Here is a 21,600-nt window from a genome sequence, read left to right as displayed (position 1 = left end):
TCATAATTCACAAACTAAATCACTGCACTGCAATTGGAGTACTCCACTAGCTACCATTGCATGTGTATCTCAATAACACTCACTAACAAAAAAAAAAAAAAAAAAAAAAAAAAAAAAAAAAAAAAAAAAAAAAAAAAAAAAAACCTTAAACTAATTGCCTATAACATTTACGACAAGTCACGACATCGTCAGACGTGCCAGTGTGACCTTCGCTTAATAACATCTGACGAACGCACACCACCGCGATCGCTGCAGCGCTGCGCACGAGTCGAATTGCGCACGGATCGACTAGAACACTTTTAGCCGTCATTTTGTTGTGTTTTATCCTTGTTTTTGTGGAAAATATCAGTGTAAAGTGCACCAAAAAGGTCAGTGATAGTTTAAAAGTACTTTTTGAGTTTTAAGTGTGTTCATTTTGTGTGTTCAAACCGTACCGAGGCGATAAGTAAAACAGTGTATCGAATTCTAGAATTATTAGTTTCATTATTGTTGTTTCGCGCACGTGTTGTGTTGGTATGACATTGACTTTCAAAGTTGACAGGTTGTCAGTAACATTAGCGACATAGAGTCATTTAAAGCAACCGCTGCTTATTTTATACCACTTATAAATTTATAGTAGGCAAGCTTACTACTTAATAATCCCAACTCTGTTTGACTGTTTCGTTTTCACGTAAATTGCTGAACTAATTTTGATGCATTTTGAAACACATTAGACTACACATATTTGTTGAAAAATAGACCCTATTACACTGAAATAAGATGCCTCAGTGTTAAGTTTGATGGACTATCGTCTGTACTTTGAAGAATAACAGAATACAAACCTATTCCTGTGACTAACTATTTAGTCACGCATGCCATAAGCTCACAATGATGTCTTTAAGATACTCTACTACAGACTTACTCCATTAAGTCGGCTCTAGTACCACTATTGAACAATCTAGAGCTAATAAAGACAGCTGCAGTTCAAGCTAAATACTATCCGTCTTATGGAATTGAGACAGGAGCTATTTTTGCAACAAAAATGTAAAGTTCGATGTGCGGTCAACTGTATGACAATACTGACACCACAAGTGTATCTGTATTATTGTCATGTAAAATTGTGTAATTATTGGTATGTTATTGAAAAATTCGCACCGAAAGTTGTTCAAGTAAAATGTTGACTTGAGGCAGAGGTGACTACTTTTAAAACCTTCGTCATTTAGCCGGCACGGTTGTTCGTCAATTGATGACTCATGATTGGTAATTAAAAAACGAGCTCATTACACTGCACACCGATACTAAATAACTAGTAATGATAAGACTTTAATGCAGCCTTTCCCAAAGTGGGCGATAACGCCCCCTTGTGGGCGCTGCAGGCCTATAGGGGGGCTGTAAGAGACCCAGACTCACTCGCCTTCGTGAGTTGCTAGAACTATACATAATTCATAATGAAATAAAAGCAATATTTTTACTTAAAATCAATAAGAACAAACAGCCAGATTTATTGTTCAGTAGTTAATTCGATATTTGTGCCAGGTGCGCCGTTTTCGATGCATTATGGATGGACAGATGCCGTGCAGCTGAATATTGTATGGACACTAGGGCATGCAAACCGGTTAACCGGATAACCGAAAAAACCGGATAACCGACACAATTTGGAACTCGGTTTTTGTCAGTTATAAATCCGGGTTTTTCGGTTTTTTCGGTTTTTCTTCTACGATTTTAGATAATTTAATAACTCATACAAGAACACGCTTCTTTAGTCATATCAATAAAAACAATTATTGTAATGCAATGTGGAAGCGGTTCCAAGGCTCCAAAGTGTTCGCAAGAGACAACTCTATTGGGCAAAGCCAGCTGACGAAGCTAACGACGGCGGACGGTAGTGTAACGTCAACAAAAGCCGAGGTTCTGGGTGAGATCGAGAGGTTTTATGGACAGCTATATACCTCGGTCACCAAACCCGTTGATAGCTCAACTTCAGATCCAAGAGCTAAGCTAACTCGACACTATACCGAAGATATCCCGGACATCAGCCTATACGAGATTAGGATGGCTCTCAAACAGCTAAAGAACAACAAGGCACCGGGTGATGACGGAATAACATCGGAGCTTCTGAATGCGGGTGGTACTGAAAGTCCTTCAGAGACTCTTTAACTCCGTCTTACTCCAGGGAACTACGCCAGAGGCATGGAACAGAAGCGTGGTGGTGCTCTTCTTCAAGAAAGGTGATAAGACCTTGCTGAAGAATTACAGACCCATCTCGCTTCTGAGTCATGTCTACAAACTGTTTTCGAGAGTCATCACGAACCGTCTCGCGCGTAGGTTCGATGACTTCCAGCCTCCCGAACAAGCCGGATTCCGAAAAGGTTATAGTACCATAGACCACATCCATACGCTGCGGCAGGTTATACAGAAGACTGAGGAGTATAACTTGCAGTGTTACAATCTCTCCAGCGGTGCCGTATTGACTATCGGTATATCGAGGTGCTGAAGTGCTTGTACAAAAACGCCACCATGTCGGTCCGAGTACAGGAGCAGAGCACGGGGGCGATTCCACTGCAGCGAGGCGTTAGGCAGGGAGATGTTATATCTCCGAAACTGTTCACCGCTGTATTGGAAGACGCTTTCAAACTCCTGGAATGGAAAGGATTCGGCATAAACATTAATGGCGAGTACATCACTCACCTTCGGTTTGCCGACGATATTGTAGTCATGGCAGAATCGTTGGAAGATCTTGGCACAATGCTCGAAGACCTTAATCGAGTTTCCCAACAGGTAGGCCTGAGGATGAACATGGACAAAACGAAGCTTATGTCGAATGTCCATGTTACGCCCTACCCAGTTTCAGTTGGGAGCTCAATTCTCGAGATTGTCGACAAGTATGTCTACCTCGGACAAACGATCCAGCTAGGTAGGTCCAATTTCGAAAAGGAGGTCAATCGTCGAATCCAACTCGGCTGGGCAGCGTTCGGGAAACTACGCAACATCTTTTCGTCCAAAATACCTCAATGCCTGAAGACTAGAGTGTATAACCAATGTGTGTTACCAGTGATAACTTATGGCTCGGAAACGTGGCCTCTCACTATAGGCCTTATACAGAAGCTCAAAGTTGCACAGCGTGCTATGGAGAGGGCTATGCTTGGTGTTTCTTTGCGAGATCGAATCAGAAATGAGGAGATCCGTAAACGAACCAAAGTCGCTGACATAGCCCGACGGATTAGCAAGCTGAAATGGCAATGGGCAGGGCACATAGTACGCAGAACTGATGGCCGATGGGGCAGAAAGGTTCTGGAATGGAGGCCGCGTACCGGAAAACGCAGCGTGGGACGTCTACCTACAAGGTGGACCGACGACATCGTAAAGGTAGCAGGGAAGCGCTGGACGCAGACCGCTGCCAATCGATCAACATGGAAAGCATTGGGGGAGGCCTATGTTCAGCAGTGGACGTCCTATGGCTGAAATGATGATGAATGATGATGAATGCAATGTGAATGAGTAGAGTATAGTCTATGGCTATGGTATTGAACTAAAGTACCATGTATCTTCTAGCTAAAGCTATAAGCGCGCGGGCGCAAAATGGAACGCGCTTTGTATTTGACCATTGCCGCCATTATTTTTGCTTTGCTAGTCTCTGTCAGTGGCAACTTACATATTATTTAAATAAGCATAACTATGACCAAATTTTCTTCTTCTTTTTTGATGATGTTGGCAATACACGTCGAGGTCGACTTGATTTGTGCCATTTTCCAGTATATAAGTGATACGAGTTACAAAATGAGATCAAGTAATGATATAATGAAGGATGATAGATGATACCCTTTCCCACCCTTTGAGTCTCAGTAAAGTTGTGGTGCTTTACTGAGACCTCCTATGGACAACTTGAGAGAACCAGAAGAATCACGATGCACTGTTTTGCTTCACTTGCCCACACCCATGGACGTTCACGAACACTCAATGGTTAATAATCCACCATTATTACACATTAATAGTCGCCCACACACGAATTTGAGGAAATAAAACAAAACCGCTAACATGACGCTTCAGATTCGCGCCAAGAAGTCCTGACCAAAGGTTTTGCTTTGCTAATGAGCGAAGTATCCTATTGTTGATCTCTTTATATTTGATTTTTAATTAAACTATTCAATTGATCTCACAATATTATGTTCAGAACATGTAACTTCATCTTGTCAAACTAGAATATAAAAGAAATAAAATGATTTTTATTATAATTTGCAGCATTTTTATTTACTTACAAACAGTCGACCCGAAAAACCCGAAAAACCCGAAAAAACCGGTTTAGTTCGGTTTTTAAAAATAAAAACCGAAAAAACCGGTTTTTCCAAACCGCTCGGTTTTTGCATGCCCTAATGGACACCGAACGGCCGTCTTATGGGCGGACGTACACTCATTCCAATAAACTTTATTGTTATTATTATAAATGCGACCTAATTAATTTAAGATAATGATAGTGATAGATCGTAAAGGTAGAAGGAAGGCGCTGGACGCAGACCGCTACCAACCGCGCAACATGGAAAGCATTGGGGGAGGCCTATGTTCGGCAGTGGACGTCCTATTGGCTGAGAGATGATGATGATGATGATGATGAAGAGACCCAGAAAAAAAGCCTACAGAAGCTTGGGGCGTGATTTTTAATTTCATCTATTAGGACTCTTACGCTCGTATTCACAAACGATGCTTGCTTAAATGAAGCAGATCGAACGAATTTTACTCTGATTTTACGAAGCGAGCGACACGTCGCGACGAGTGACGCTTTCGCGGGTGCGGAGCCTGCGGGGGGAATGGGCGGAGCTTGTTGAAAACAAATTTTACAAGGTAGCGCCTTAAATAGAGCTCAGTGTGCTTACCATGAGTTTACGTTAGGTGTGCTCGCTAGCGAGTGCATCAAAAACATCTATGAAGATATAAGTTCTTGAAAATAGCCGCTAGGGGCGCTGTACAGTCTGTCATACATTTAATGTCATTTTTTACGCAGTCGCTAGCGAGCACACCTAATACAGTGTGAGTCACGTTAAAGTGTACATATGAAAATAGATGAAACTAGACCTATTTTTATCGACAAAAAATAGGTCAAAATTTTTTTTTTTTTTTTTTAATTTTTTATGGAATTTTTTTTCTTCCAATTACTTATTGAAAAGAAAACGTAATAACTTTTAAACTAAGCGGTATATCCCGATAAAATAAAAACAGTAATAATGCTAAATAACAGGCGATATTAAAAAAATACATAAAATACACAAAAAAGGCCAAAAAATAATAAAAAATGATACTTTTTGAAAAAAAATTGCTTTTAAATTCGTGTTTTTTTGGTTATTTGATAAATTTCTCCAAAAAATGCCCCTATAACCGGTGGTTTTTATTATTTTGTATTATTCTCTATCGTATTACCCTCGTAAAACCAAAAATCGCATGTCTCTATCCCTATCACAACGTTTGCAATGATCGTTTGAACTAAGCCTCTCCGGGCGCGCCATTCAACGCTTCGTTAATAACGAAACTGAAAATGGCTCTAGATTTTTAATTTTGATAAAGACAAGTTAGATTTCAAATAAAAATAAAAGATTTCGAAGTAAAATAAGCATTTTAGTTAAAATTAAAATTGTCTCTACCTGTAGCGGAGTATAATGTTGTGGCAGGCCTTTGTTCAAACGATCATAGCAAATGTTGTGATAGGGATAGAGACATGCGATTTTTGGTTTTACAAAGATAATACGATAGAGAATAATACAAAGTAATAAAAACCACCTGTTATAGGGGCATTTTTTGGAGAAATTTATCAAATAACCAAAAAAACACGAATTTTTAAGCAGATTATTTTCAAAAAGTATCGTTTTTTATTATTTGTTGGCATTTTTTGTGTATTTTATGTATTTTTTTAGCATCGCCTGTTATTTAGCATTATTACTGTTTTTATTTTATCAGGATATACCGCTTAGTTTAAAAGTTATTACGTTTTCTTTACAATAAGTAATTGGAAGAAAAAAAATTCTATAAAAAATTAAAAAAAAATCTCAAAAAATTTTTGACCTCTTTTTTGTCGATAAAAATAGGTCTAGTTTCATCTATTTTCATATGTACACTTTAACGTGACTCACACTTAGAGCTCTTACACACGAGCAGCACATTGACGACAGCAAAAGCGACAGCAGTCGCCGTCACTCGTCGGCAGCTAGCCGTCGACGTGCCCGCAGCAAGCTGTCGATACGTCGACGTCTGCCGTCGACGTGTCGACAGCTTGCTGCGACGACCGTGTCGGCGTACGTCTTTGTACAGGAGCCAGTTGAAAATGAATTTCACTGAAGAAACACTGTTGTTGCTTTTACTCCGTCGTCGTCGACGAAAGAGAAAGAACCGGTCATTGTGGGTTTAAGAAATGTTATTGAATAGAGAACGAGACTATACACACCGAAGCCCATGCTCTATTTTGTAATGTTTTATAATGGTAGCTTTCTAAATTCGAGTTCCATATTATTTCATTGTTTTTGACAGCACTAATTTTTTAGCAATTCCGAATCAATTTGTTCGGAACTCATTAGGAGTGCGTGTAATCTCCTGGACTACTGACAGTTGACCTTCAAAATGGCGGAGGCGGCTAGCTGTCGCCACCTGCCGGCAGCAGCCGCGAACGCGTCGACAGCACGTCGGCAGCATGTCGACGGCTAGCCGTCGCCTTCTGACGTCGACTGCAGTTACATGCGTCGACAGCAAATTGCTGTTCGTGTGTAAGAACCCTCACACTGTGATTGGTTCGTGTGTGACCCTGTGCGTCCACGCGCACTGTGAGATCTCATAGTAATGTTTGTGAATACGGGCGTTAGACACCGATTGAGCTCTCGACTCTCAAATACAAATAGGCGCTAAAATAATTTATTCTCAAAGTGGGCAGTAGACAAAATAAGTTTGGGAATCCCTGCTTTAATGTTTGATGGAAAATAACACAAATATCTAAATCACCATTATGTCAATAAAATTAGTCTCTGCTGCAGGAACATGACCCCCCCTCTTATGTACAGCCGACGGCTTATCAAGCTAAATACTCTGGGATTTTATGTGGTAGTAATAGCTGTGGTAATAGAGGCGATTTTTCAACAAAAAATGTGTAGTCTGATATGCCGTCGACTGTACCAGAGGCGAAATGTACCTATCGAATTCGCGAAAAAGTTACGTCACTGGTTGTTTATCAATTGATTGTTTTTAAGAAGGCCGGAACAATAATACTAAATTAATTGCCTTTTAATTAATTTATATGTATAAAAAGGGAATTCCCAACGTCGATTCAGTATTTTCCGTTTGCAATTTAGAGTATGAATCAGTAAAATTAATTACATTTAAAAAACCCATATCTATCTACACTTATAATAAATCTGTAATGAGGTCAATTCTGTACATGAAATATATTTTCAAAATAACTATCAGGGGGTGATTAGTGGTCGATACTGATGCTAAAAATGCAATCAGTAAAAATTTTGTCTGTCTGTCTGTCTGTCTGAGGACACAAATAATAAGATAGCTAATTTAAACTATCCCACAAATAAATCAATCAAATTTCATTTTAGTCAACATCACCGAAGTCACGTTAAAAATTTACTAACTAAAGGCACAGAATAATAATTAGTACTACGTACAGAAGTTTTACTTCGCGAAGGTATTTAAAAAAAAATATGCTCAATGTCATTAACAATATTATGGTGTAATTTAGCCTGTCTCAAAGGTCAAGCACCATTTTGTTGACAAACGTCAGTGATCGGCACTGCGCCGAAGCTATAGGGCTGACTTTTCGGTAAAATGATGTGACGTGAGGTGCCAAACTGCGGAAAATGGCGGAGGAAATGCATAAATTATCATGAATAATATCAACTACTTATTTACCTCTCAGTGTCTTGAGGCAACTTAAAAAAGTACATTCTGTGTTTTTATTATTATTTATGTGCAGGACTGTTTATTATCTGGCTAGAAAACTGTATGGAACTATCGGAGGCCAGATAATCGTTGACTGGAGTGAATGAGCGGAGTGGGCTGTACGGATGCGGTGAACGGAGAGCGGTGGACTGTAGACTGTAGAAGCTCCGCTGACGGTGTCTCCAATCGCTGCACTACTATACTATAATCGGTGGTGGATCGTTGCCACGTCTTCGTACCTCGTGGCTTCTATACTATGTGCGGTGTGACGCTATAAACGGTGAACACGGTGCGGTCGATGTCACACGCTGTAGGAGTCCGGTCAATACGGTATCCGAAGTCGCGATGCTATACGGTGTCCGAGGTCTATGCTGTAGTCGTTCTTCTATTCACTATCTTCACTATGCGCTCTTGAGACTCTTGAGTAGACTGTCTTGAGACTATTCACTTCGGTTGATTAGAGAAGACTATGCTTGGTGCGGCCCGGCAGCCGGTTTATATACCCATAAAATCCCGCCTATTTTCTAGAAACATACGCGGTCCGCCCGTATTCGGGAATACGCAAGTACTTACTCGAACTCGCGGGAATCGTAAACAAACTATAAGGCCTCCGGATATGAGCCTTATTGCGTATGCGCTAAGGGCGGTTATTGCGGGCGCGCGTGCTATCGCTGTCCTTTGCGCGCTCGCGCTGTCTCTGTCTTTTGATGTACTTGCCGAGCGCCGATGATTTATTACATATCTATAGGTAGGGTAAGTGCGCTAGTTCTCGTCCAATTATCGGAGTTGCCAACTTTGTGATGCGAAATGAATATCTTAAAATACCCTTACTCATATGTATCATATGTCATTTTAGTCCTTATATAGTCTACTTTACGTTAATATTATATGACAATAAGTAAATACCACGGGTTTTTTTATAAAAAATATTTTATGCAAAAGAGGAGATTTCACTAGTTTTCGTCCAAAAAAATCAGTTTTCGTCCTAGTGTACGCTAGTTTTCGACCACTGTGTAGAAAAAAGGGTGCAGTTGAATTATTAGCTTAAAACCAATTCTACAATACAGTAACTATGGATTGTGGTATATCATTTGAAAGGTAATTTTGTTAGCTTTCAAATAATATCAAAAAGATTTAAATAAGTTTCTTACCTAAATTTAGGAAAATATTGCAATAGGTCGAAGGACAAATGGACGAAAACTAATCTACAGGAATAGCTAATTTTGGTTTTCGTCCACCCCAGTGCTTGCTCATGACGTCATGGACGAAAACACAACAACGTTTAAAGCTGTTTTTTGTTTTCGTCCACATCTTTTTAACGGTTTTTATGGGTTTATCAATGTTAAAAAGTGGACGTAAACTAAAATGTTTAATGTAATAGCAATAAAGATCATATTGGAAGAAAAAACATTGTATTTTGTAGGTCCATTGAAGTAAAATGATTATTAAAAATATTAACTAGGTGTCAGGGTTTCCGTCCACGTGGACGAAAACCAAAATCTTGCAAAATTGTTATGCTAGTATTAGTCCACTTAATTATCTAAGTTTTCTATACAAAAACTTTAATAAACCCTTAAAATAGTGTTTATTATGCTAATAATTAGATATACGTGCCAAAAACATTACGTAAAGTAGCTAAAACAATAATTAAAGATACCATGAAAGTTCCCTACCTGCACGTTTTTTTTTCTAACTTGACGACGTTTTCCATTCACCTGTGTGTAGCAGCAACTTCCGTAGATTTTTTTGGAGTTATTACTTGTTAAATTACATTTTCATGCAGGCAGAACTGTTACTTAGATATTATAGATTGTAACAAGTCCAAACTTGCACGGAAAGTTAGGTTCGTATTCTAATTTTCCGTATTTGTTTGTGGCAAGTCGGTCAAATGGACGAAAACAGGAGCTGGACGGAAAACCGGCGCAATTACCCTACGTATATGTATTTACTGCGGCTTCTTTTGATATTTTTACGGTTCCGCTCGGCCGATTTGTAGTCGTCCTGCACAATTTAGGCAGTTAAATACTGCACAGTATTCTTTATTTTCTTCCATCATACACAAGAATACGCGTGCGTGAGTCAATGTTCGCTCGTATGTGAGGCCTTGTTGAATAGTATCCTGTAGGTGGGCCATCGTGCGTGTTTTGTTTTTGATGTAAACTCGCGGAGATGAACAGGCCTGCTAAAGGTAAAAGTGCCCCTAGCAGAAACAGCGTCGTGAACAGAAGTTAACGCTTACAAATATTTTCACTAGATGGCGTTGTTCTGATTTAGCTCGCGATATCATTTGCTTTTTTCCTAAACTTGATAGCCACCTCGAGACGACTAGTTACAATGGTGATAATGTGAAACAAGATTTAAATAAATACAAATTTTTGAAAGGTGGTCTATCCTTTTAGACCACCACTAGAATAACTAGTCTAGATGACAAAATTTTAATCAATTGTCCGTCAGACAGATAATAATTAGAAAATATTACTCCTATTTCTTATTTTCTTTCATAATTAAATAATAACAGTGCTACATCGAGTTGAAATGACGCGTTACGTCACGATTGAGTAATTTTTTTAACTCAAAAGTGACGACGCGACATTTCAACTCAATATACTCTAATTTATTATTCGATAATGAAAAAATAATAAAAAAATACATGTCCAAATTTTTTTTTTATATCTGACGACTAAATATAATTTCGATTTCATTATCCAGTCATCATCCATAAACTCGAGTAAGAATATGTGGATATTCGTTACTCTTTCAAGTCCAACTAAACGGATATTCCGATGAAACTTAAAAGTATTCTTGTTTATTACATCAGAATAACATTTAATAATAAGACTTTAATTTATAAGGGTCCGTGGCCGAGTCCCCCAGTGTTCGACGCACCCGTGGTCGACGCCCCCGATCAGTTAAATTTATTTGAAGCAATTTTTAATCAAATTTACAGTCAGGCACAAAAATGTTTATAAACGAAGAAATATTTGTACCTACTGATCGTACAAAATAAATGTTTAATATATTTTACCATAGTGATACCTACAAAAAATGATTGGTTTTATTTTGTATGCAGTTTCAATTCATGAAAAGTCTTAGTTATTTATAATTATTTATTAATAAAACCAAAATATTTGTCTCATAAAATCTCTAGATAACAATATTGTTAAATCACAGTTTTGATTACCTAAAGGTATCCAGTACCTATAATAACATGTAAATCGTTTTACCTAATCAAAATAATTATAACAATCTGTCTTCAAAGTTAATAACAATTAAATAATCAGTCCTTAATATAACTTACTCTCTCTACATTTAGTTAACTAACTACAAATAAAAGTTTAAATTGTAAAAGTTTTAAGTATTTACAACAAAAAATACAAAATTTTATTTTTTGGAATAATAACAAAAACAACAATTAATAGGAATTAAATCACATCTTTTACTTTTTAGTACACCAACAGTTAACATGCAAAATCATTGTTTTGTCATTAGTTTTTGTTGACTGTACTTAGTGCAAAAGCCGAAAAAAGTATGATATTAAATTTATATAAATCGGGGGCGTCGACCACGGGTGCGTCGAACACTGGGGGACTCGGCCACGGACCCATTTATTATGTTCTGTGACTTTAATTTCACGCGGGCGAAGCCGTGGATAAAAACTAATAGGTACTTATAATAAATCTGTAGACAGATCAATAGGGATGTTTCCTGGGTAAAAAAGCAAGAGTTTTAATTTGTCCGTCAGTTAGCTAATCAAAAACTACTCGACACGTATTTTTCACTTTTTAAAACTAATGAAAATGTAAAGAGATAAAGCGTGCCAAAGTTCTAAAGAAAAGGCCCGTGACGTCAGTGAGTGCGTAAAAGTGCAGCACTTTGTGACGTCGCGCGGAACTTCAACGCACTATAACTTTGTAATTATTTATTTGATTGAAAATTAAAAATATACGTGTCCAATATTTTTTTATATTAAAATTGACGGACTATAAAATTTTTTTTAGAAACTAGCCTATTCTGTACATGAAATATATTTTCAAAATAACTACACATCAGGGGGTGATTAGTAATCGATACTATGCCAAAAATGCAATCAGTAAAATTTTTGTCTGTCTGTATGTTGAGTTCCTTATAGAAACAAAAACTAATCGACGGATTTTAACAAAACTTGGTACAATTAATATTCTTCGTACTCCTGGGCAGGTTTTAGTATAGGTACTTAGGAATTCCCACGGGAACGGGAATTAGCGGGAAAATCCTTTTGTATGAAAAATATAAAACGGCTAAGGTAGACGCTTGAAATTTGGCATGCAGGTATCATAGTAAACTGAAAGCTTAGTTACAACAGGATATTGCAAAATTCCCACGGGAATGGGAGTTAGCTGGAAAAAACATTTGTATGAAAAAATCTAAACCGCGTAAGATAGATGAAGGGGGTAAAACGAGATCCACGCGTAGAAGTCGCGGGCGGCCGCTAGTCTCAAATAAAGATATTTTTTATTTATTTCAGAGTGCTCGAAATTGGTTCAGTAATATACGCTTAGAAACACAACAAACATACTTTTTTTTCATTTAGGCACACAAATTAGTGTGGATTGGTCTATATTACTATCACAGATTTTTTGCGTGTCATGTAAACAGGGTGGAAATGTTAAGTGATCTCACTCGATTATTTCTAAACTATACAATACATCGAAAAACTGGCTACTGATCCTGAAAGTGCTTCACGATCTCTTTCAAATGGTACCAATATAATAGGTTATAGAATAAACTGGAACTATTCGAAAATTCAATGTTTCCAGCTTCCATGTATGCAAACCACAGAATATTATAAGTATATTTAAAAAAAAAAAAAAATAAACTTTAAATAAACTCATACTTTCCATTCTTATTTAATTTTTATGGAAAACATTAGTTTTAGGCTTTACTTGCTATAATATCAAGAAATGAGTACCATGACTGTGATAGTATTAAATGTATGGAAAATGGAAACATTGAATTTTTTAATAGATCCAGTTTATTCTGTAACCTATTTTTGATAGCGTATGATAGGCATCATGAAGCACTTTCAGGATCAGTAACTAGTTTTTTGATATCTTGTATAGTTTAGAAATAATCGAGTGAGACCACTTATCGTTTCCACCCTGTATGAATTACTCAATTTTATTGAAAAAGAGGCTGACAAAGGTGACTGTGTTTCTTTCGCCACTTCTTCTCAGCACCAGCCCATATGTTGTCCCGATTACCACATAGGGCAAGCCATATTTGGGACGTGTATAAGTGCCCTGGAAAGGGCCTATGTACTGAATAAAATATTTGAAGTCGAATTTCAAATAATTGTACATATTTTTCAGTGCCAATATGACTACAGTGACCAGTCGGTGGTGCAACAACCTCCGGATAAAATGTTTCCTCATAGGATACATGAATTTGGTAAGTATTTAACTGTTATTAACTAATTTAAGACCAAAATGATTAATCAACAAAATTAACTAAAACACGAAACTATCGGTATGGATGATAATTTAAATGTTCATAAAAAATCATAATATTTTTGATTCGAGACTTAGTTTTATCAAAGTAAATACAAATGAGTAGGTCATCTTCATAGAAACGCACGGGCGCGGTTTGTATGTGAGCGCGCCAATACGTATGCGGCGCGCACGCACACACTGACAAAATTTAGCGTGGATTAGCGGGGAGCCAGTCGTGGTTGCGCCTATGAAGATGACATACAAATGAGTAGGTCATTTCATCATCTACTCATTTGTATTTACTCTGGTTTTATTTTGACTAAGGTTGATAGAGTTTGTGAAGGGCTTATACAGTGTGAGTCACGTTAAAGTGTACATATGAAAATAGATGAAACTAGACCTATTTTTATCGACAAAAAAGAGGTCAAAATTTTTTTGAGATTTTTTTTAAAAAATTATAGAATTTTTTTTCTTCCAATTATGTATTGTAAAGAAAACGTAATAACTTTTAAACTAAGCGGTATATCCTGATAAAATAAAAACAGTATTAATGCTAAATAACAGGCGATACTAAAAAAATACATAAAATACACAAAAAATGCCAACAAATAATAAAAAATGATACTTTTTGAAAAAAATCTGCTTAAAAATTCGTGTTTTTTTGGTTATTTAATAAATTTCTCCAAAAAATGCCCCTATAACAGGTGGTTTTTATTGTTTTGTATTATTCTCTATCGTATTACCTTTGTAAATCCAAAAATTGCATGTCTCTATCCCTATCACAACATTTGCTATGATAGTTTGAACAAAGGCCTACCACAACATTATTCTCCTCTACAGGTAGGGACAATTTTAATATTAACTAAAATGCTTATTTTACTTCGAACGAAATCTTTTGTTTTTACTTGAAATCTAACTTGTCTTTATCAAAATTACAAATCTAGAGCCATTTTCAGTTTCGTTGTTAGCGAAGCGTTGAATGGCGCGCCCGGAGAGGCTTAGTTCAAACGATCATAGCAAATGTTGTGATAGGGATAGAGACATGCGATTTTTGGTTTTACAAAGATAATACGATAGAGAATAATTCAAAGTAATAAAAACTACCTTTTATAGGGGCATTTTTTGGAGAAATTTGTCAAATAACCAAAAAAACACGAATTTTTAAGCAGATTTTTTTCAAAAAGTATCATTTTTTATTATTTGTTGGCATTTTCTGAGTATTTCATGTATTTTTTTAGTATCGTCTGTTATTTATCATTATTACTGTTTTTATTTTATCAGGATATACCTCTTAGTTTAAAAGTTATTACGTTTTCTTTACAATAAGTACTTGAAAGAAAAAAAATCTATAAAAAATTAAAAAAAAATCTCAAAAAAATTTTGACCACTTTTTTGTCGATAAAAATAGGTCTAGTTTCATCTATTTTCATATGTACACTTTAACGTGACTCACACTGTATTAAAGAGTTAGGGCGTGTAGAGTTAGAAACTGGGCTCTACGTGAGATCTGATAACGTTTTTTTTTAATATACCAGTTTTTGTCGGTTTTATACCGGGAGCCGGTATCAGCCACAGTTGACTTTTATTGTTGCAAGAATTTCCTCAATGAATGTTGAATTTGATTACCTTATTATCGGTTATTAAACCGATTGAGAATAGTTAATGTACGTGTACAGTGTACACGTATAATAAAGAATACTTATGAATAAATGCTCGGCTCGTATTAGTCTCTCCAAGCTCCAGCCAAGTCAAGCGCAGATAGATACAAACCTAAACCATCTTTAGTTCAAGTTCATTATTTCGACCATTCTTGATAGAAAATCTGATTCTTTTTGTCGTTTTATATACGTCACGAGAAAGAGGTCAATCGTCGAATCCAACTCGGATGGGCAGCGTTCGGGAAGCTTCGCCATATACTCACGTCCGAAATACCGCAGTGTCTCAAGTCAAAAGTCTTTGACCAATGTGTGTTGCCAGTGATGGTATACGGATCTGAGACGAGGTCGCTTACTATGGGCCTCATAAGAAGGCTCGTATCACACAAAGGGCGATGGAGCGGGCTATTCTCGGAGTTTCCCTGCGCGATCGAATCAGAAATTATCGTTCAATCGAATGCAATTTTAAACTATACGATTACGTACTAGTACCTACATATAATAAACAATACGCAGGTTCAAATATGCTCTCACATATTTTTGATTGAACATTATTCTATCTTTCAGTGAATGGAGAATACTTCACAATACAACAATAGTGAATCAATGATCCGTGCGATTTGTTTCAGATCGCTAGCATTGTGGATATAGCGTGTCATATCGCCATCGTCGCCATTGTGTCGAATGGATTCCAGTGTGATGTCGATGAGGATTCGGTTAGTATTATCATTTACAAGAGTTATAACACCCGTCCGTATTCACAAACTTGCTTAAGTGAAGCAGCTAATCGAACGCACAACGTTGAATAGAGCTCTATGATTGGTTCGTGTGTCACCCTTTGCGTCCACGCGTACTGTAAGACCTCATAGTAATGTTTGTGAATACGATCGTTAGTAACTAATGTAAGTACCAAGGTGGCAAAAAAAAAGATAAGAGCAGAAAACAAAGGACAAGATATCGCCAATAATTGCAAACCAGTCTAAACCAGTACGAGAGTGAGTGCCACAAAAATGAAGTTGTCCCGACCTCCCATTTTACCCATCCAGTAGGCATGTTGTAGTAACCTAGTCAATATAAAAATACAACAGGAACTACTAATACTATTGAACTATAATAAGTAAATAATAATTATGTCAAGATAGATAGATAAACCAGAAGTGGTTGTAAATAATATAAATAACATAAATATAAACATAATATGTAAAATGATTGATAAGACACATTGACACACATTTACAAATAGCACGTTCATTAAAAAGTGTTTGACATTACATAAGTAAATGAAGTAATTACGTGGATAGTAAACATTTAATTAATTTCTAATTAATAACAAAATATTGAGATTATTAACGGCCTGAAGTTCTTATAGAGAATTAGAGAAATTTAAAGTACAAATAAATATATTTTATGAATAATAGTACAGTCTTCGAACTATGTGCCCCGCCCACTGCCACTTGATTTTAGCGATTCTGCGGGCTATGTCAGTCACTCTGGTTCTCCTACGCTGATGGCCGCTGGGGCAGGAAAGTTCTTGAGTGGCGACCACGAGCTGGAAGACGTAGCGTGGGCAGGCCTCCCACTAGGTGGACCAACGATCTGGTGAAGGTCGCGGGAGGTACCTGGATGCAAGCGGCGCAGGACCGGTCTTTGTGGAAATCCTTGGGGGAGGCCTTTGTCCAGCAGTGGACAAAGGCCTCCAGTGGTCCAGTGGTCTTTCGGCTGAAACGAACGAACGAACGAACGAATAGTACAGTCTATTAACCTGTTAATCCTTTTTTCAGCTCGCAAGCATCGACTGGCCCTGGCTAGAACCGTTCCTCCTGGTCATCAACCTTGGGACCCACGGCTTCTATCCGTTCCCGCTCATCCTAAGAAACAGAAACAACGTGTTCATTGACTACATGCCTATGAGCTCCCAGCCTAAATGCTACCCTGGCATGCTCCACGTGTACTTAGTGGATATTCTCAACCTTATGATCAACGTCATTTGGTTGAAGTTCGTGAAGGCGTATGTCGTCGCGCTGCACCGGGTATGTATTGAGATTTTTTTTATATGTGGATTTACCCTGTGATGCTCCGTAAGTACTTAATTATATTCTCGACCTTATTGATAATGCCATTTGGTTGAAATTCGTGAAAGCCTATGTCGTGGCTCTGCATCAGGTATGTATTGAGGATATTGTTTATTTATTTTGAAATTTGGTTTTACCCTGTCATGCTGCGTGTACTTAAGGGTTCGGCCAAACCAACGCGATCACGCGCGTTCAGCCGGCGTGCAGCGATGGCGACCAGACTTAAATGCATTGATCGCCATCGCTGCACGCCGGCTGATCGCGTGTGATCGCGATGGTTTGGCCGAACCTTAATTCATATTCTCAGCCTTATGAATAATGTCATTTGGGTGAAATTTGTAAAAGAGTTTTTATTGAGGATGGATAATCATTATAATAATGATAAGTATATTAATAAGGATAATTATATCATTTGATCTACGAGGATATTCACAAACGTATCATACTAACACACATTAAGTAACTAAAAGTGTGTATGTAAGTAGTTATACGAGGGCGGCACTGAAAATTTCGGGAATCAAGGAAGTGAAACAACATTACTATTTAAAAATGTATTTATTGCTTTTTAAAATATTCTCCGCGAAATTTGACACATTTTGCCATACACAAAACCAATCATTAAAACAACCATTCCATTCGGAAGTTTGGGTCTCCAAAATGGCCGTTTTGTAGGCGTCCACAGCTTTTCAGGTGATGAAAATCTCTGACCACGCAATTTATTCTTTATTTTAGGGAAAGTATAGAAATCATTAGGGCTTAGGTCGGGGCTGTACGGCGGATGGTCTAATATTTCTATGTTTTCTTGCTCTAAAAACTCCTTTGTCCTGTGCGCGGTGTGAGAACTCGCATTGTCGTGATGGAGGATGATGCGGCGGTTGCAGTTCTCTTTACGGAGTTCAGAAACGACCTGTGGCAAACAAATGCTAGCATACCATTCTGCATTAACCGTTCGTTGTCCCTCAAGAGGAATAGTCGCAACATGGCCGGTTTTGGAGACAAACGTGGCCACCATTTTTTTTGCAACACTCCGTGAACGAACAATTTTTGTTGGCTTTAACTCATTTTCGAACACCCAAACTCGTGACTGGTTTTTTGTTTCGGGTTCGTACGCGTATATCCAGGATTCGTCACCTGATACGATGTTGTATACAGCATTTGAGGATCCTGCATGTAATCTTCCGAGAGTTCTGACGCACCAAGTAACGCGAGCCGCTTTTTGCTCTTCACAGAGCGAATGCGGTATCCATCGGGAAAACAACTTTTTTACACCTAATTGTTCATGCAAGATTATTTGTGTTTGACTCATGCCAATGTCTAAAGTTGCCTGAATTTCGCGGTATGTCACATGTCGATCTTCTTCAATCAGCTTACGCACAGCATCAACGTTTTCTTGGGTGACTGCAGTTTTTGGACGACCTTGACGGGGATCATCACTGAGCTTGACACGTCCACGTTGAAATTCAGCAAACCAGCGATAAATTGTGGTTTTGGATGGGGCTTCATTACCAAATGCAGAAATCATCCGGTCAACACACTGTTTTTGTGTTAAACCACTCCGAATGTCATAATAAATCATCGCTCTTGAATTTTCTCGAGTCAATTCCATTTTCTCAACGACTAAACAAGTTTCACAAGACCTTGTGATAAGACCGAGAATCTTTTTTTAAATAAATAAATGGTATTCAATTTTTAAAACCCAGGAGTTTGCAATTAAAAAGATTTTAATATGATAGGAACAGTGGAAATATTCCATTCCCGATACTTTTAGTGCAGCCCTCGTAATTTTGAATAATAACGAAAAAACAAAAAAGATTTCATGTAGATTCTGTAATAAAATGGTATAAATGCATACGAAAACCTCAATTTTGCAAATCAGGCCTGGTGTATTTAAATTGGTGATGTAGATGTATAACCCTTACCTATGTATTTTCCTGTTACTCTTTTGTAAATCATTTTTTAGCAGGTTTGTGCTCTCCGTATTCAGCAATGCATTTACTTTTTTTTTGTTGAATATTTCAAATCAAGTTTGATCAACACCAATTAGTTCGTGGCACCCAAAGTGGCCACAAAGTTGACACCACAACCATATTACAATTGTAACAAAGACGGTTGACGAACTTTTCGGGTACTTTGGTTGTCACTATTTGACGCTGACTGTACGATCTCCCACTTGTTCACCCAGCCGCTATTTGCTGTTGCCTTTGGTTTTTAGTACCATTGATTCCGAAAACCTGGTAATATCATAATATTTTATTTATTTATACTTTCAGAAAGACCCAGAGCCAATGCGCATGTTCTTCGGCCTGTCTGTGGTGAAGCTGGTCCTCCAGATCATGTACTTCAGCTACCAGCCTGAGTTCAGATATGTGTCCACCATAGAGGCGTACTGGTTCGTCAAGCTCTTCGATATTGGTGAGTATTACGATAGTTCATCATCATCATCATCCGGGCACTCTATGCACAGTGTTTCTTTACGAGATCGAATCAGAAATGAAGAGATCCGAACGAACTAAAGTCGCTGACATAGCCCAACGGATTAGCAAGCTGAAGTGGCAATGGGCAGGGCACATAGCACATGCACAGAACTGACGGCCGATAACGCATCAAGGTTCTAGAGTGCAGTCCGGAAAACGTAGGATAGGCCGTCCAGCCACAAGGTGGTGAATCTCATAAAGGTAGCAGGAAGGCGCTGGATGCAGGCCGCTACCAACTGGGCGATATGGAAATCATTGGGGGAGGCCTATGTTAGAAAAAAGAAAGAAAGAAAGAAAATAACTTTATTTTGGCAACAACAAATTCAGGCAACATAGACATACACAAAAAAATAATAACTAAGTTGCCAAAAAAGGTCACCCACTCAGTAATATCTTGACAGTGTGACTGCCAAGACACTGATTTTCAGTGGGTGCCTTTTGCAGCGCTATACAAAAAAAAAAGAAATTAGAAGAAAAAAAAATAATAAAAACCATAAATTAATCATTCAAAAAATTAAAATTAAATAATAACAAAATACATCATTCATTAAAGTAAAACATAACAATATTATTAATAATACATACATACACATGTCAAAAACAAAAACCAATGCTACAGATAGAGAAAAAAAATACAATTAAATGTTCAGCAGTTGTTAGGTTGAAATGATGATGATGATCATCCAGGTGGTGGATCAAGGGTTTGTTTGCTTTCTGCGGTCAGGTCAAAGTGAACGCAGGCTATAATATGCTTCAGTCACAAAATATAGCCAAATTCTTTGTTAAATAAAAATAATTTTCTTCACAGTGCTTGCCGCAATCTTCCTCATCATCATACACCAGTACATCAAACAATTGAGGCAAGAGAAGACTCGGCCAGTCGAAGACCAGCCTCCTCCGTACATCGAATGTCTGATCAACGGGCCAGCAGGCCAGACCAAAGAACAGAAGGAAGTAAAGAACGACACAGAAGTAGCCATGCCAGAGGAACAGAAGCCAAAAGAAGAAGCACCTGTCGTAAAAGTTTGAATTTAATTGTAATTTAGTTAATTATGTTTTAATTCTTTAGGGTCGATAATCTATATTTATGAATGCATGTGATTATTTTAACTAATTGAATTAATGTTGTACCAAATTATAAATTCTCAAAATAGGAAATATCATATTTTATTCAAAATAATTTGAATGGCAAGTATTATTTATTAAATCAGAATAAAAATGTCCCATTGGCATTAATTTAAAGTACTTAACTAATTAAATTGGAGTCAGAAATCTCAAATATTCGTTACCTGGTATTTTGATTAAATATTTTTATACAAGCGTACTGATGTCAAATTAATGATTAAATAATAAATTGGAATTGCTCTTATTTTAATGAAAACGACAAAGAACATTAAGGAAGATCCTATTAGTATATTAAGCTAACATTATGGCGTAGTTTGGAAATATTCTTGTATTTATTCCATTCCAACGTTTATAAATAAATTGTTCAAACGTAAGATTTTATTTATTCCTAATCCACTACTACAACGCATTATTAGATAGAATTCTAGGATCCTAGGCACGTAGATAAATAAAATGTCACATAAAGAAATACTTTATGATGCCTAATGACTGTGACAAAATAATTATTTACAAAAGTTTTTTGAACTTAACATGAAATCAAATCGGAGCTTCTTCTGTGACTCGTGGAACATAATTTCCCCGAGTTTTCTCGCTTCTTGAGGGCGAATAAATAAGTTTATATTTAACTTATGCCTACACGTGTTCCTCCGTAACAAGAGACATGATACTCGTATGTTATATGAACATCTTGTTTGCCATTTTTTTAACCGACTTCAAAAAAGGAGGAGGTTTAAACATAATTCATTTGAGCTAACAGATTTCTATGTCTTAAAACTCTGGACTGATTATACCTACATTTAGATTTAAAAACCTAATACATGGTATTAGACTAGTATTATAATATCTGTACGATACGATAGTGCTCACCCAGCCAGGACGATGTCAGCTCCGGTCAAACCGGCATACC

The 21,600-nt window shown here is 37.3% G+C and overlaps 1 protein-coding gene across 1 annotated transcript; it reads left to right on the top strand.

Moving 5' to 3' along the window:
- Positions 1-230: 230 nt before the first annotated feature.
- Positions 231-21,067, top strand: LOC135081599 (uncharacterized). The gene is made up of 6 exons (XM_063976345.1): positions 231-368; positions 13,248-13,326; positions 15,652-15,738; positions 16,804-17,052; positions 19,365-19,506; positions 20,377-21,067. Exons 2-6 carry the CDS (start codon positions 13,255-13,257, stop codon positions 20,595-20,597), a joined length of 771 nt encoding a protein of 256 aa, XP_063832415.1. The 5' UTR covers positions 231-368; positions 13,248-13,254; the 3' UTR covers positions 20,598-21,067.
- Positions 21,068-21,600: the final 533 nt, after the last annotated feature.

Source organism: Ostrinia nubilalis, chromosome 20 (genome assembly GCF_963855985.1).
Source record: "Ostrinia nubilalis chromosome 20, ilOstNubi1.1, whole genome shotgun sequence".
Classification (NCBI taxonomy): Eukaryota; Metazoa; Arthropoda; class Insecta; order Lepidoptera; family Crambidae; genus Ostrinia; species Ostrinia nubilalis.
Note: the sequence above shows the minus strand (reverse complement) of the source record. Positions and strands in the feature narration are given on the sequence as shown.